The sequence below is a fragment of the Pteropus medius genome, unplaced genomic scaffold (assembly GCF_902729225.1).
Source record: "Pteropus medius unplaced genomic scaffold, Ma_sr-lr_union100, whole genome shotgun sequence".
Classification (NCBI taxonomy): Eukaryota; Metazoa; Chordata; class Mammalia; order Chiroptera; family Pteropodidae; genus Pteropus; species Pteropus medius.
In genome coordinates, this window is record NW_024348304.1 from 1,460,583 (window position 1) to 1,478,520 (window position 17,938).

Sequence of the window (17,938 nt, forward strand, 5' to 3'; positions counted from 1 at the left end):
TGCTGTACTATGGTCATCCAGGATCTGACCAAGATCTGACGTTCCTTGATTCATGTCCATTGGTCCTTCCTTAGTGCACACAGAGCTCTGCCTACAGAAATAGTACAGATTAATGATACTCTCCCTTTCCTGATTTCTGTGGTTTCTTAGGGAAAAGTTCACAAATGATTGTGAATCAAGAATTAAAGCCTTGAGAAGAGGTGCTTTTTAGGAAAAGAAATTCTTTCCTACAGAGGGATTTGAGGTTTTATGCAGGTTCCAGGGTGTTCCAGACAAGTCTTTTTCTGAGGCTAAAATAACTCTATTAAAATAGACAATAAAGCCTTGAGATAGGTTAGCTGTGTAACAATCGTGAGAAAATATCTATTAACTTAGACTCGAAAAAATACAGATAAATTTTAGAAGTAAACTGAAAAACAGCTATCGTGGAGATGGGATAAAATGTAATTACATAGAATTTTATAGAATTTAGGGCTTGGAAGGTGTATTGATAGATAGGGCCACCGCAACAAAGTACCACAAACTGGGTGGCTTAAACAACAGATTTATTTTCTTACAGGATCTCACAGGCTAGGGGTACAAGATCCAGGTGTGAGCAGGGAACCAAAGCAATTTTCTGAGGCGTCTCTTCCTGGCCATCTTCTCCCCGTGTCCTCACAGGCTCTTCCCTCTGTGTCTGCGTCCTAATCTCCTCTTCTAAGGACACCTGTCACATAGGATTAAGGCCCAACCTAATGACCTCCTTTTAATTTAATTATCTCTTTAAAGGTGCTGTCTCCAAATATAGCCACATCCTGAGGTACTGGGGGTTAGGACTTCAACATGCGAATTTAGGGGGGACACAATTCAGCCCATAACAGAAAGGAACCTGTCCGATCAATGGCGCATGCTACAGTGGTGGGAAGCGTGGACTTTAAAAAAAAAAAATGCTGTCATCTTTATCTTTACTCAAGAGTCCAAGGCTCAGAGGGTGAATGTCCCCAGCTGAATCTGACACTTTCACAGTTAACATTTTTCTAACCCCAATTTGGAATATTGCTAAATATTCCATTCCATAGCGACGAACAAAAAACCTCCACATTTGGAATCCTAGACAATCCTGTAAGACTGAAAGTATTGTCTATTATGGAAACTCCTTATCTTTGCTATTTTAATATAGTAGAGTAACATATGACAATGAAAAAATTCAATATTTTATTCAGTTCTGAGGCATAACATAACATACATACAATTTGAAAAACGTTTAAGACAAAGTACTATTAGAGAATAGCACGGAAGTTAATGAAATCGTCTACAATGGTAGCAAAAATGTACAAAGTTTTTTCTTAATTTAATTTTTTCAGTCCCCAAAAGTAGAAATTAAGAAATCTTTAAGAGCTTTATGTGGTTCCATTTAATGTTCATTTTTGTCTTCATGTCTAGAAAGCCTTGCTTTGTGAGAATAATGATTTTTCATGTATTTAATTGGTGTTTAGGACCTATGAAGCTATCTTTGAGGTGTGATCACAATTCATATTCTTATAAGACTTGACAGGAACAGACTGAAGAGAATCAGATGTGAAGCATAATTCTGAGACATTTAAACCAACCTGGTTAAAAAAAAATACTTTGAGTGTTTTATGGTCTGTGAAGACGAGGGAACTTACTGGCCTGTACCCCCTTTCCTATCTAAGTCATGAGTTGTTGTGGAGATTTACCGGTATTCAGCTCAGTTATATAATAAGTCAGATACATCACCATCTATTTTGTGTAGAAAGTATCACCGAATGCTTTTATAAGAAAAAGGATGCCAATCATTGTAAGCAATGATGGCAAAAGAGGCCTCAACGGGAAATAAAGCACACCTGATACCTGACACACCTTTCCAGGTTCACGGCCACTGCTCTTCCTGATTTTTTTCCCCATAAACATCCCCTCCAAAACTCAGAATGGAGTGAATGGGCAAGACAGGAAGACAGTTATGGACATCTGACTTAGCATTAAAGCATCAGAAGCAGAAATTAGTACCAAAATAACATGTAACTCCCAGCCTTAAAACATTCACCACCCCACTGACTAAATTCACATGACTGAAAAACAGTAAATGAAAATCTAAGACAGCAAGCAAACAGTACATACTTAAAAAAAAAAATCTTTAATGTGTTACTTTGAACAATTCTATGAAACTTAAATATGTAATGTAATGATATTTTCTATTAACCCATTTCACTGTTAAATTCTTTCTTCGGGGTCAAAGGTTCTAGGATTATCAGTGATGCCAAAATGTCTAAGAAAATATGACCAAGTCCTAGCTGCTTGTAAAATGTTTTCAGTTTCTATTTTTAAAAACGATCCCTTCGGCACTTGGACAAGAGAAGGTGTGCTAGATAGTGATGTCCTTTTTATTTGCTTTTGTGTTTTGTTGGCAGTTCAGGTCAGTTGGTTTCAACAACATTTACTGAGCACCTACTATGTACCAGGCACTGTACTAGATGCTAGAGACACAAAGATGAAGAAGACATGGTCCCTGTCCCCCAGGAGCTTACAGTCTCTTGGAGGCAAACAGGTAGTGCAAAGATGTAGTTGGATTTTTTTTTAAAATGGACAAAAGTATCAGTCACGTAGTCATACTAGGCCTTTAAATGCAATGGCGTGTCACCGCTTGTAATGTCGAGGCCTTACAAACGGGCAATGAAAATGAAGACCATTCGCACGTGATAAAACGGTAAAACCATTCAAACCTAACTTTTAAAGATTCACATGATAGAGGCAGTTAATACTTAAAATGTACACCATAGTTTTTCAAGTATTTCATACTTAGAAATATTATTGCCCACATTTGTGCTGTAGTCAAAGCCGCATTCCAGGTCACCGAGTCATTCACACCTCAGCCACTGGGGTGCAGCTTCTCACTGAGTTTATGAATTAGAATGGCTAACTCCTCAGTTGCTTGACTCTTGTCCTCCAGAAGTTCATAACGGAGGCTGGAGATATCTTGCTTGATTTCTTTTAATTCACCTGTAGTATTAAAAACAAAAACAAAAATATAATCGATAATTTGCTCTTTGGATTTAGAAAAGAACAGAGAGTAAAATTTTTATGCTATGACTATATTTAGCTCCTAAGGTCTCCAAGGTAATTATTTTTGATTATTTATTTATTTATTTAAAATGTTTAAGAAATGTCAGTCTTTAAAAATACACTGACCTTTGAAAAAAGCTATAAAAACAGTCCCTCTGTGTTTTTAATAGTAAAACTCAGCTGCAGTGTTGTGCTGGGGCTCGGCCAACTTTTAGCACAGGGCGACTTGGCCGTTACCTGACTTCCAGCCAGGGGACCTCGTTTCTGTGTCCAGGGAGCCCCCAGGGTCCCGCAGCCTTAAGGGTTACAGTACAACTGATCAGATTTCCGCTTTCTAAACGATGGCCCCATTCCAATCCTGTCTCCCTGAGACTGTTTCTAGGACACTGTGATTGGATTTTGCTGGTGCTCATTCATACTTTCATGGATTTCTTTCCTGCATACACATGTCATTGGATTGACTCCAATTTGCAAGGGATTCCTTGCATTAACCAGGTAATGGCTTCGAAACTCATGAACAGTTTGACTCGATTTAGCCCTTTTTTCTCTTATCAGTGCAGCTAAATCTAGTGGCATCTCATTGGTGGGGAGAGCTACAGGTTCCATTTTTCGTGCAACTTATTTCTCCAGGTTGACTTCCTTTCAACCCTGGGCTGGTGTTTGGGCCTACGCCCCGGCCTTTGATGAATAGTTTTTTATAGTTCACACAGATGCCCTGCTTAGGATACACCTGGAAAAATAGACACGTGTAAGTAAAGAGCCAAAAAGATAAGAGAAAGGCAAAAGACAAACAGCCGAGAACAATGGGTTAAAGATTTCTTTCTGGACAAAAATGTAAAGATTCTTCTGAAGAAATGTGGATTCTGTCTGAGCCAACCATTATTTTACCTGCGCCATTGGAAAAATGTTACCGCTCACGGGAACTCACTGAAACTACCTATGGAACAGGGATTTGAAACTCCCCGAGAGACGGCAGTCTCTGCATTCTAAAAATCAGGGCATTCTGAGTAGAGATAAATGGTTTCAGGTTGATATTGTTAATAACTATTTCTTTAAAAAGATAGCGTTTCAGAAATGCGACATCAGATTCTCCTGTCGATCTCAGAAGGACCCAAACTGTTACCTTAGACGGGACTTTTAAAGTGACTTTCAACATGAAGTTTTCCATGTTTATTATTACGTTTATTATTATTATTATGTTAGATGTCAAAGGACGTCTCTCACGTGGGAGAGGCTCACCTTCATTCACTTCATCATTCTCTTTGTCTACTTGTGCTTTCAAGACGTATCGCTTTATTAGTCTTTTCATTATCTGCTGTCGGGCGAAAAGAAATGATTACGTCACCGACGATACATACAAGTAACCGAGATCCTAGTCTCCAAAGAGCCTTACTTACCTGCAAAGCAAGCGACTCAGGGAAGAGAGATTTTATATAACTATTTATAGAAGAATCACCCAGGTTTCAGAATTTAACTGTTTCTCACCTCCTGAGACTCACTGTATGATTCACAGACATGTCCCCACCCCACCTCCGGGAATGGAAGCCAGCAGCTTTTTAAAAAAGTTATATTGGAGGGTTTCAATTCATGGTTTCTCTTTCAACTAATGACTTCTCTTTAAAGTGTACTGACATTACATTATCATCTACAGACACTACCTTATCTCTCACTGTTATTAAAAAAAAATTAAATATATGCTCAATATGGAGAAAAAAATACAAAAAAGAACAAAAGATTTAAACAAAATCATCGATTATCCACCTTCCAAAGATAATCACTCTTGCTATTTTGGTGGCTGTCTGTCCTTCCAATACCCTATCTTTCAATTTCGTATATGTACTAATTACTATGTTTTGTATTTTATGTTTTCTAAATACTATGTATATTGTTATATTGTATGCTTTCCTATTATAACAATATATATTGTGAATATATTTCAATCTAAATAAATGCTCTTGCAGGATAATTGTTAGCCATGTGGAAAAAATTACACTGGAGCCCTACTTCATAATGTGCACACAAAAATGAGTTCCATGTGCATCTTAAATGTGAAAGACAAAGCTTTTAAATCTTCCAAAAGAAAGTATAGCAGAATATATTTACTCAGTGTAGAGCTGGATGGTTTTTAAACAAGATAAAAAATTCTAATTATGATAGAAAATGTTGGCAAATTCAACCTCATTACAAGTAAAATTTCTCTTTATAAAGATAACATTAAAAAAGTGGAAAGGCAAGCCACAAACTGGAAGGAAATATTGGCTTCTGGGATGAGAAGGGACCATGTTGAATTGTGGATCTGGAGCCCCCCACCCCCACTCTGAGGAAGCGCTCTGCAGGCCAGAGGGTGACTTGGGTGGCGCGATGGAAGGATCAGATGTGTCTCCTACACCTCGGGTCTCTGACCAGATGTGCTGGCATGAGGATAAGTAGACCACTCCGAGAAACAATCTGACATCATCTTTTAGAGCTGAATATCTGCATAGCCTTTCACCCAGAAAGGCCGTTGTTGGTATAGAGCCTAGAAAACTGCCCCCATTTGGACCAAGAGACATAAACGACAGCTCTTTGTGCAAAACAGCAAAGCAACCACTAACAATCTAAACAAATATCAACAGGAGAACGGACAAATAGATCACGGTATGTCACACAACACAATGTCATCGTGTTCTCTAATGCAATTAATGGACCACAGCCACACAACCGTGTAGACGAATCTTAGAAGCACAACTGTTGAATGAACAATTCAAGTTGCAGACATCACAAAGCGTGAAACTATTCTTACGAAGTTCAACAACAACTGGATCTATAGAATGCATTTTTAGGATTATCTATACACGCCATCAGCCTATATTCAAAAGAAGTCCAAAGCGAGAGGACGAGAAACCCAAACTTCAAGGTAGAACTACTACCTCTCAGGTGGCGGCAAGGGTGTGGGCTAGGGAGGAGCACCTGTGTAGAGGCCATAATGTTATCCTTCTCAGGAGGTGGCTGCAAGGTGTGTGTGCAAGTAATTATCCTTCATAATTTATTATGTGTTACACATATTCTTGTGCCTATATGAAGTATCACATTCAAAGATAATAAAAGAAAGAAAAAAAAAGACCTGAACTCAAATGCGGATATGGTACTCCCCACTTATCCATGGGGTGCATGTTCCAAGAATGATTCAAAGTATCTGTCTCAGAGAATAATGACAGATCAAGATGGGGCTCATGCTATCGAAAAGGAAAATCTCATCCAACTAGTGACAGTAAAATAGAAAACCTGTTGATGTCTGAGGAATGCAGATCCCAGGACAGACTCACAGCTTGGTGGATATTAGCCTGGACTCATTCATTCATTTGCCAAATATTTCTTGAAAGCCAACTCTGTGCCAGGCAGTGAACTAGGTACTGGGGATGCAATGATGGACACAGTTCCTAATCCAGTGAGACTTCATTGGAACAATTCACTATGACAGGTGAACATATCAGGGACATAATTAAATTTAGGGGACAGAGAAGGCAGATTCCTATAGAAAGAAAATACAAAGGAATGTCTATCAGTTAAAAGTAGCTTGAAGAATAGACTATTCAGCAAAAAGTGCTTATCAGAAAGTTAAAATTACATATCTACTTCACACTGTATACAAAGGAAAAGAAAGAGCCAAATGGACAAGATCTAAAGGTGACAGGCAAAAACTTTCGAATAGGGAAATAGTTCTTGAAAAGGCTAACAGAAAGGCTAACCCATAAAAAAAGACTGATAAATTTAACTATATTAAGACAATTGAAAACTTTTATCCATGAAAAAAAAAAAACCAATGCAATGCAACCTTATGTCAAATGGGATTTTCCCATTGTCCTGGAACTGTCGATGACCCAAAACCGAAGGTGACAAAGGAGGCTAAGTATGCCACGGTCTGAGTCCAAGCTGCCACTAGCAGTTGGGGCCAGCTGCCTCCCCCAGGGCTTAGTGACAATCACCAGACCGGAAATGAACTCACCGCTCATCTCCTCCTCATCACCCTCATATGGAAAACGCCATGGGCGGGATCATGAGCTTTTGGGGTGCCCCCGCCCCGAAGCTAAGGGAAGGAGGAAATCCAAGGCAAGCGGTCTTAAAGATTAGGGTTGTCTAAACGAAAGGGAGCCTGGCATCTTGCTCCCAAATAAACGTCTATTCAGCAGACTTGCTGACCTGCTCCTGGCAATTAAGTCGGGGAGAAAAAAAACTGAGATGAGAAAGGAGCGGCCATTGGCTCAACCTGTGCGCTTATTATTTGACCAGCATAAACGGCCACTGTGTTGGGTAGAAGGCAGTCACACGCAACAGCGGGGAAGGACAGTCTACTCGGGAGACAGGACTGGGACAATGGGCTATCGTTATGGAGAGGGTGACAATGAGATCCACACCTCACGTCAGAGCCCGATCTCCAGGTCAGGGAGCTGTGCGAAGGAGAAGCAGCCCACACAACCCAGGCTGAAGGCGAAGGGCTGACTGCCCGTGCTGACTGCCTTCTCGGAGTTTGATGGGTTCAGGTCTAACATTCACGTCTCATCCAGTCTGAATTTACTTCTGGAAATGGTGTGAGACAGTGGTCCAGTTCCATTCTCTTGCATGTCCATGTCCAGTTTTCGTACCACCATTTATTGAAGACACTGGCTTTTCTCCCACTGAATAGTCTCGCCTCCTTTGTCATAGATTAATAAGCGTGGGTTTATTTCTGGGCTCTCTATTCTGTTCCATTGATCTCTGTCTCTGTTTTCACGCCAGTACCATGCTGGTTTGATTACTATAGCTTTGTAGTATAGTTTGAAATCAGGGAGTATGATATCTCCAGCTTCGTTCTTGCTCAAGATTGCTTTGACTATTCAGGGTTTTTTGTTGTTGTTGTTGTTGTTGTTGTTTTGGTGTTTCACATACATTTTAATACCCTCTATAATTTTTGTGTGTGTGTGTAGAAGCTGGTCAATCAGTCCTCAACTATTCTTCAGGAGGAATTGCTTAATATGTAGGTTCATATTCGGTGTGTCCGTGGGAAAAGTTGAGTTCAGGGTCTCCCTACACTGCCATCTTACACCCCCTATGTACTTTTAACTTGAACTAATACAGATACTCATGAGTAGAATTCAACCAGAGCCATCTCTCCAAGTCTTTATGTTCTCCAGAAAAATTATCTCCAGGTTTTCAAAAAATTCTTTACACACTCAAAATAATCACCTCAGAATGGTATTAATAATTAATGTTAAAATATAAATAACACTGGCATTGACCAACACATTTTTTGGAACTCTTCCTTGCTTTGGAGAGGAAATACTCAATTGAATGTAAAACAGATAAGATGATGGATGATCTGATTTGTCGTGGCCACATGTTTTTTTTTTGAAGATGAATGTGACTCGTTTTGAAAATATGTTATGTCATATGTCACTGAGTCTTGTTAATAAGGTGAGCAATTTGCCAAGTCATGAGAAAATAATAAAGTATTTTTGGTGTCTTATAAACTAATCATAAAAATGATTCTTTAGAGATATTCCCAGAGTGCTAAGCTGTGGTAGCACCATGAGAATCAGTGTACCCCAAGGTCACGGCTGTGAAGGAAATGTCCCCATCTGGCAGATTAAGATCTGGAATTTTTTTAAGGTAAGTCATAAATTATAATCACACTGCCTAAGACAAAAATCCATAACAACTAAACCAACTGTTGTTATCGCTCATGGAGCTTTTAGATAAAGAAATTTTATCTATTGAGATAAAGACATTTTATCTAAATAGAATCGAGACATTTATATCTAGTTCGACTGGCGTGGGCTTAGCTGATTGAGACTTTTTCCCTCAGAGAGTCTCTTATGCTCCCTATCACTTTCGGGGAGGCACAGACGATCACACCACAGGTACAGGAAATTCTTCTCATTCGAAAAATATGAAATGTATAGGAGTCTGGAGGGGCGTTTAGCAGGGATCATCTCATGTGGTAGCCTAATAATTTTCAGCCACAGGAATTTGAACTTGACAGTGAATCTAGGCATTTCTCCACTTCTTCTAAATCACTCGAAAGCAACAAAGAGAATAAGAAACAGAAAAAAGCAAACTCCTCCTATAATGAAACTTAGAGGTATCCACACTCCCTTTTTTTCATATGAAAAGGTCACTAAACGTAAAAAGATGGTCAAGTTCATTCATGATAAAGAATGGGAAGTAAAACTACACTGTGACAGCATTTTCACCCATCCGGTCAAAATAAAAATCTCTGGTAACATACTGTTGGAAAATTAAGGAGGAAATGGGCACTCTCATACATTCATTTTAAGAATGGAAATTGGCACACATGCCATCAAAATCAGTTTGATAACAAAAAAATAGCATACACATATGCTGTAACCGGACACTGCTATAGATTTGCACATGTTTCAAATGTCATATATACGAGGTTACTTACTACAGTATGGCTTGTAAGAGCTAAATCCTGGCAATGTTCTCTATTTCCAGCAACAGCAAACTGATCGATTAAGTATAACCATACGATGGAATACAACAGAATCATTAAAAAGTAAGGCTTTGGCAATCAGCGTGGCAAGCAGTTCTGCAGAATTTGCTGCCTCCAAGAAAATTGTATGAAGAAGACTATGGACATTTGTTGTCATCACCACACATTACAAATTCCTGACCCTCATTCTCGGGATCCTGTACATACCAGAGATCTAAAGATTTGATCATCGGAAATGATCAGATAGATGTAAAATAAAGGACTATCACCTCTTTGGAGTTGGGGGATAGTGTTCGAATGTCACATCCAATATCAAAATGCAAAAGCTATTTGAAAGTAGGACTGAGGAAACGGCGTAGCCTAAGAATCCATTTGAAAAATGGACCGCCTGAAAGAAAAGCCTGGAGAAGTGTGTCAGCGTTATTTTCCAAGTAGACCACTTCTCTGACCGCTTTCTCCAGCCCAAGGGACACCGGAAGTGTCCTCTGGCAACTGTGGCAAGCCTCCACTCACGAGTTCCATGCAAAGGAACTCTTCTTCCTCGAACAAAAAAAAAGAAAGAAGGAAAGAAAGAAAGAAAAGAAAGAAAAGAAAGAAAGAAAAAGAAAGAAAGAAAGAAAGAAAAAAGAAAGAAAAACCCGGACTCTGATTTCTAAAATGCCCACCAAGTAACATACCATTTTCTCTGTTCTATCCTCACAGTACATCTGAAGAATCTAATTCTACTCACTAATTTCTCTCTCTCTCTCTCTCTCTCTCTCTCACACACACAGACATATATGGAATTACAAACAAAGAGATATGTCTAATGAATGCTTACCTGATAACGCGTTGGCTGATTGAGAATGCTGTTAAAACTGTGTGATTCAAAAACTCTTGAGTTAGACTGAGTGAAGAGGTTTAACTAGGAAAAAATACAATTAACCTAGTAAATCAGAATACATTCATTTGGAAATCAAAAGCATAATCTACTTTATCCTCCTTAATAACCCTTCTGGAGTCCACATTTCCAAGGAACATGTTGTGGGTGTCGAGTGTCGTAAGTGATTTCATTTGCAAAGGTAAAAGTTAACGTGAGCAAAAAGGTCACTCACGTCTGTCAACGCGACAGCAGGGTGAACTGTCATTGAACCGCTTAGCTGAAAACACATTTTATTTATTTTTTTTCTGAAAAAATACTTTTAATAGTCGGCTCGTGCTAAACGCGATTGCTCCTGGGGACCTTGCATACTTTGTCAAAACGGATTCCTGGCGCCAAGAAGGTGAAGCTGCAGAGAAGCAGCTCTCCGGGAGCCTACATTCCTCTCCTGCACTTGAACAGAATCACCCTCAAGTTCAGCTGGTATCACTTAGAATTTTGGAACCCTAAAATGTTTGCCCACATAACACATCTTCCCAGGGATCTGGGCCTTCTACTGAGCCAGTTGCGCAACTTTGGAGAGAACCCGGCTAAAGATTTTTGCTTTGCTTTGCTTTTCTCTCTCTTTTTAAGGTTTAACTTTGGGCAGGTAGGAAAGGAAGCCAGAGGCGCACACGCAGAGCGAGCGGGGCCTGCCTCCTGTTCAGGGGCAAGCCGCCTCCTGAGCGGTGGGGTGCAAAGGCAGGGCCCCGGACCCAAACATCTGCATCCCCCTGCCCCCCGCAACCCCACCCGGTCATGACTCCGGCAGCTGTGGGTGCTGGGCAGGAGGAAGTGGGCCGGCCAGCTCTGCCCTCGAGAGGGTGCCGGGAGGCCTGGGCGCCACTGGGGGTCAGTATCTGACCACAGACTGAGCCCAAAACACTGCTGGAGGCTCCGCCCCTCCGTCGGAGAAAGAAAAGCAGAAAAGTATAATTTCTCCAAAAAAAATTTTTTTTTAAATAAATCCAGCACACAGAGTATCTAGGTATATGAATAAGATTAAAGAGATTTAAACAGCTCTGCACGCAATTTAAAAAATAAAAAATAAAATCGAAATGGCAGTTTTTAACCAGATATTCGCTACAGGGGAGCCAGGGGGCGGGGCTCCCGAAGGATCAGCGCGCGGGTGCCGCGGAGGGTCTGGGCGCCGCGTGCCCCTGAACGCCTGCCCTCTTTGCGACCTGACAGTTGGCACTCCCCTTCCACCTTATGACAACACCGGGAATGAAGTCAGGGACGTCGGCCCGAAAGGTAACTTTAAGGTGCAACGGGCAAGAGCTGTGCGTTTCCACGCTCGAGAGGCTTCCTTTCCAAACAATAAAGCTCCAGGTACTAACTCCGCAGAGAAACAAAGTCAGTTTCAGCAGTAGCAGGAGTCGCCCAAGGGGACAATTAGAGTCTGGCCTCCTTAGGAGACCAGCCACCCTGCAGCTGAAGGTGCGGCCAGTGGGGAGGAAGCTGGGCAGTAACCAAGCCAGGGCGCCTCCAGGGGCAGGAGAAAGAGCTGGTTTTCTGACGGAACCCGAAGCCGCACCAACCCCTCCTTAAAGAATAAGATTACAAATTTTGGAAAGGCACATCTATTTTAAAAAGTGAGAAATTTAAATTGTACTAATCCAGCCCTTTCCCCAACTTCGAGGGAGAAAAAACATCCACCTCTCCGCTCAGGAAGGCCTGTACTTTGTGGAGATGACCTTGCCATCTCGTGGCTCCCAGCGTATACAGGCCATTTTCGCAACTTCAGGCAAAAATTATATTTAACCCCACACATTTGCTCCTGTCTGCCTCGATCCCTATCGTTTGCAGTTCTGCTCATGTCCTTCTGTCTCCGATACCAATTCTATCTCTGAAAATTAAGTTCGTGATAATAAAGTGCTATCATCGAACTCATCTCTGCCTGCCGATGAATTGGACTCAACTAGGACAACTTGAGGACAAACCACTCTTGATTACTTATAAAAGGGGTATTTATGGTTAATATTGGAGGACATTCTTAGGCCTGTATCGACTATATAATATTGAAGGAAAAAAGACTATTTGGCCCAATAAAGGGTTTCTGCAAATAAGAAGAATTCGGTGGTCGTGAACTATACATACAACTAAGAGGAAAATGTGAGGTCATAACTATTTAACTTTAGAAAAACAGTTGAGAAGCATGGAGCGCAAATACCAAAGTGTTTTCTTACAAGAACTGTTCTTCTTTTAACAAGTTAAAGAAGTTTTTTGTTTGTTTTTAATCTGGTAGTTTACGTGAAATTATGACCAAAAGCAAGGCACAGACTAAGTGACATCCTGAAACATGATGAAGATAGTATTAGACTATGAAAGACCATGGAGTGGACGGTAACTTTCAACATCTTCTAAGTTCACCCATAAAAATTATCGAACAGACGTCGAAAGACAAGGGGAGAGACAGACACGCATCCCGAGGCTGCGGGCGGTTTCCGATACTCACCCTGGACTTCGAGTTCCCCATGCCCATTTCGATGTCCTTCTGCAACCTTCTCCGTCTGCATTTGGAAAAGTTAATGATCCGCATGATGAAATACACAAATGACTTTGGACTGGGAACGAGGCTGAAGGGTGGAGGTAATGTTTTCCCATCATCAAAATAAGATAACCAAAGTTTCGAACGCGCAAACTTCCATTCAACATCACTGTCATCCTGTGTCACAAAATAGAAAAGCAGGAACAACTCATTTTAAAAACTAAATATTCCAGTAAATGATTCCAGTAGGGTTTTATGAGCCTGAATTATGCTTTTGACATAGATAAGTGACTTATACACATTTATCTGCATCAAATCTATTGGCCTATGTAATGTTTTGAGCATCGTTTTTTCAGAAATTTTCCTCTTCCATATGCTTCTGTCAGTACCTGCTGAAATTTAACAAGAATTTCCAGTCCGCCATCCAAAAACAAAGAAAAACACAAGAAAAATTCAGGGTCTAGGAAGGATGAAAAGATGAATTCCTCCTTCTCCAACCCACTGAGTCTGCAGACCCAACAACAGCTCCCCACGGTCTCCCCACCCTCCCTCCTCATCTAGACCCATCCAAGCCAAGGGCGCAGGGAGGAAAACGGTACTTAGGTCAACCGCACTTTGGAGTTTTTGTGTCTGACATATGTCCTCAAAGGCCACAAAAGGCCCCCAGTGGCTTATTCCTGTCTTAAATCTCCTTTTATCCTCGGTGCCGCTCCTTGGTGATGGGTGTGACCATCCTACGCAGGAGAAAGGCTGGAGAGGAGAAATAAATGAAGAGGAGGGGGCCCGCAGGCAGAGGAAGTTGGCTCACTCACGTCACGTTCCCCAGACTGCCACTGTCACACCCGAGCAGGTGTGCAGAACATCGCACTGTTCATTTCTGGAGGACCTCACTTCCGCTTTGAGAACGCCGCCTTATGCGTTTCTAAAGCAGACACGGAAACTCAGTGGACTTAACACACAGCAAAGCACTGAAAAGACACTGAACGCCAAACCGGAGGACACAAGGACACAGAATCACACCGAAGAAAGAAGGCTCCGAACCAGCCCGGTGCAAAACAAAGTGATTTCCAGGATACGACAAATTCTGACGGGTTTGAAGAACATCATCGATGTTTGCCAGACGCCTAGGAATTTTTCAACCGGGGCCTTTCAGATGGTCAGCTGGCTGATCTGGCAGTGAATAAGACCCCTACGGCCAATACTTCTTCTAGCCACTGATGTCAAACTTCTGAAATACACCCTGAGAGAAGGCAGAGTGACGGTAAATTCTTACTGCGCTCCTAGAAGCCCCTGGGAGGTGTATGCCGACCTATCCAGACGGAAAACCCAGAGAAAGGCCCAGGGCCTCCCTGCCTGGTGTTAAGTATTATAAATTCTGGTTACATTTCAGCAGGTACTGACAGTACTGACATATTTCCTTGTCTGCAAGGGCTGGAGCTCCCTCGCGGGGCACCGGCGCACACGTGTTACGCTGTTTAGAACGGACAGCACGGACAGACACCGCGGACGAGAAGCAGGTTTACCTCGATTTCCTGATATGAGCTGTTAATCATGGCGATTAGCATGTTGAGTAAAACGACCACCATGGTTACGTTGTATATTCCATAGAGAACGTATCCGATATTCTCTATGAATTTGTGATCGTATTTGAGCACAACGGAAGTCACTTCAGACAGCCCAAATATGGACCAAAACAAAGTCTTGAAACTTTCTTCTACTCTGTTGAAAGAATGAGGTACACAGTAAAGCAATGAACAGTTTCCAGTACTAAAAAGTCAAAAGTAAACACGAGTTAGGATCTGAATACTGTCCAGATGTAAAACACCATCATGAAATACCATCATCATAAACCCAGAGTGGGATTATTTTATCAGAACATTTAACAGAAATGTCACCCTCTCGGGTTTTCGGGAACTTGTGATTAAACGGTGCCAATGGCCAGCTTTTCTGAACGTGACCATCGAGTGACAAGTCTCTGAACTCAGCAGAGGAAAGCCAAAGACATGCCAGAACCTTCTAGAAGGATGGAAGTTTGGGGTTTGATTTTGTAGGTGGTTTAGAAATTTAAATCAGGTTTTCTGGAGTAGAACAAGGTCGGAATTTAAATTATATACTCCCTTCAAAAAAAGTCAGCACCAACATATTTCTCGTAGCACGGCAGTGGGGAGGCATGAGGATGCCCTAAATACCCATCCGTGCGGAGTGGCGACGTCACTCCGCGACATCCATATAACGGGACACTATGCAGCCACTTGGGAAAATGACACAGATCTATCTTCACGTGTTTACGTAAAATGATACCTGAGCCATATTCTTAAGTGAAAAATAAGACACAGCAAGTGTGAAATAGTCTACCATTCGAATAAAAAAACGTGGAGTATACAACTACTTATATTCTCGTTTATGCGAAAAATAGCTCAGAAAGGACCCCCAAATCCCTGGCCCCTGGGAACTAAGGAGCACTAAGAGCCTGGAGTCCAAGGTGCAGAGGAGGGGACAGGCTCGTCACCATGGACGCTCCACACGAATCTTCTGTCACAAGAATGTATTACCCAGCTAAAAGTTATGCTTGCTGCACATGAAGAGAGAATGAAAGATCCTTTTTCTTTTCCTGCGTTTATGTAATCTACTTCCCGATTCTTCCAGAGCAGCAATTAGCACGTAGGCCCTCACCAGACCAATTCCCTACCACTATCCCTTAAATCGTCCTTGCCAACCAAATTTGGCTGGTTTTCTCACATAACCCAGTTGTAATCACTGGTGTGTCAACTGAAAAAATAATTCTTAAACAATTATACGTGTAGAATTCCACCGCAAAGGAAGAGTCAGATGTCCTTTTTCCCAAGAAAGATTTATGGGAAAAGCACTTTTTTGATTTCTTATAACAGATTCTAAATAACAATTCTATAGATTTATAGGTTTTAGCACTAGTTTATTCATTCGTTCATTCATTCAACAAATATTGACGGAGCACCCCTCAAGTTCTAGGAGTTTTGCTAGACCCTGGGGACAGGGGTTGCACAGCGGGGGGCTGTATCCCATTCCTACAGAGTTACTCTCACGCAGCACTTGATGATGTGCTGTCTGTCATAGCCCAGATACTAGAAGGAGAACCTCTTTGTTCCCGCCATTAATTTATCAGCATCACAGAATTCTCTGGCTCCTTCCGCCTGCTCCTTTGCCAACCTTCCCGCCCCGCACCGTCGTGGAGAAGCTACGTGTGTGGGGAGAGGGGGTTTGTAAAAAGGCGGGCAGGACACACGGGCAGGTCCTGAGCTCCCACTGTGGGCACGAGGCTTTCCATAAGTCACCTTACGTCGTCCTCATGATGACCCGATTTAACCCCTTTCGTGCTTATTTTAAAAATTCGGGAAACGAACACGGAGAAATGCTAATAACTTAACCAAAGGCCACACGGCAGCTGGCGAACAGCAGAGCCTGCGTTCACATTCAGGTCTGCCTGATTTCTGAGCCTCTGTTCTTCCCACGACATCACGTTGCCTCGTGCTCACACAAAACCGTGAAGAAAATGTAAAGGATAAAATGAGTTCTCGTTGAGTTCAAAGGGGCGGGCCTGTGTGCAGGGTCTCTCGGCCCTTCCCTGCCGGGATCAAACAGGTTCTTTCCTTCATTACCATCAAGTGAGCTTCAGCTGTCTTCCACCTCTAAGACCTGCTCTACATTAACTATTTGAAAAAAATTCATTTCAAAACAACCTAGATGTCTGCAAGGGCTTGAGGTTTTATTTTAGTCTACAGGGAACTTACTGAACGTCTAGCTGGCTTCTAGCAGTGGCATAATGGGGGGTGGGGGGCGGGGAGGGCTTATGATCTCCCCAGCTGCAAGGGCCCACCCCCGAGACAACTAAACCCCGAAGGGTGGGAGCGAATCTCACAATCAGGATGTCTCAACGCCGAGGGAACTTAAAAGGACGAAGACTAAGGAGGCGTAATCAAGGAAGGCTGCCTGGGGAAGGTGAGTCTCCAGTACAGACACCAGCAGGACGTGGGGAAGGGAACCGTGCCACCGTGACAGCGGGCTGTGCACATTCAGCGAGAATTTCTTCTTACTCGGCTCCTGCACTGATTCACGATGCATTAAATAAGAGCTGATGCTTCTTTTTTGAAATAACGGTTATGGCTACAAAATGATGAAACTGAATTTAATGTCACACATCATGTAAAGAGACATCCGGTATTAAAAATTTGTGAGCCCATTCTCTCAAAATAGCCAATTTCACCTAGGATTTTTCCACATTCCGACTCATTCCGTGGTCAAATGCTCCTGAAACGCCGAGAGAGGGGCCTCCGCAGCGACCTAGTCACGCACGGGCTCTAACTGGTTCCCACGGGGTGGCTTCCTGCTCTCAAAAACACCTTTCTTACAGTCTCTGAAAATGTTCCCTTTTCTTCATTGCACCTTTTAAAAAAGAAGATGTCTTACTTACGTGGTAAACGCAGCATTTACTTTAGCCCCAAGGTAGTAAGAGTAAAGTATGAACATGCCGATCATAAAGGCAAGAAACACCATAATAAAGAGGACCATGAACTTGAAGATGTCCTTCACGGTCCTGCCGAGAGAGATCTGTAAGGGGCCAAAGCTCTCGTTGGCAGGGAGGATGTAGGCGATCCGAGAGAAGCTGAGCACGACGGCTATGGCGTAGAGGCCTTCGGATATGATCTGAGGGTCGGAAGGGAGCCACTTATCCCTGGCTGGAGGGGCGGGGGAGAGAGAGAGAGAGAGAGAGAGGGAGGGAGGAGGAAAGAGAAAGGCTGTAAATGAAACTTTCTAGTCACTGCTAACTATGCAAAAGCTACACCTTACATAGGATCTTAAGTCAAAATTACTCTACATTTAAGTAACAGTCTGGGCACTATTTGTCATGTTAAAGCCAGAAACATATGAATTCCACACCCATGTGAATTATTTCAGTGGAGAAAACAATATTAGAAAGATACTGAGCTGACCTCACGTTGAGGAGACAAAGAAGAAAGCATGAAGGATGAAGAAAGTGTTCAAA

At 42.1% G+C, this 17,938-nt stretch overlaps 1 protein-coding gene across 6 annotated transcripts in view; it reads right to left on the reverse strand.

Annotated features, from left to right (window-relative positions):
- Positions 1-1,171: 1,171 nt before the first annotated feature.
- The window catches only part of TRPC3 (transient receptor potential cation channel subfamily C member 3), a 59,854-nt gene continuing 43,087 nt past the window's right edge, over positions 1,172-17,938 (reverse strand). For 5 of the 6 annotated variants that reach the window (XM_039879549.1, XM_039879544.1, XM_039879547.1 and 2 more), the window contains 6 exons: positions 17,366-17,630; positions 14,442-14,637; positions 12,886-13,095; positions 10,350-10,433; positions 4,300-4,375; positions 1,172-2,997 (listed from right to left, as the gene is read on the reverse strand). In XM_039879549.1, the coding sequence (XP_039735483.1) occupies positions 2,867-2,997; positions 4,300-4,375; positions 10,350-10,433; positions 12,886-13,095; positions 14,442-14,637; positions 17,366-17,630 (962 nt within the window). In that variant the 3' untranslated portion in view covers positions 1,172-2,866. The remainder of the gene's footprint in view (positions 2,998-4,299; positions 4,376-10,349; positions 10,434-12,885; positions 13,096-14,441; positions 14,638-17,365; positions 17,631-17,938) is intronic. The other variant, XM_039879545.1, reaches the window with a different exon arrangement.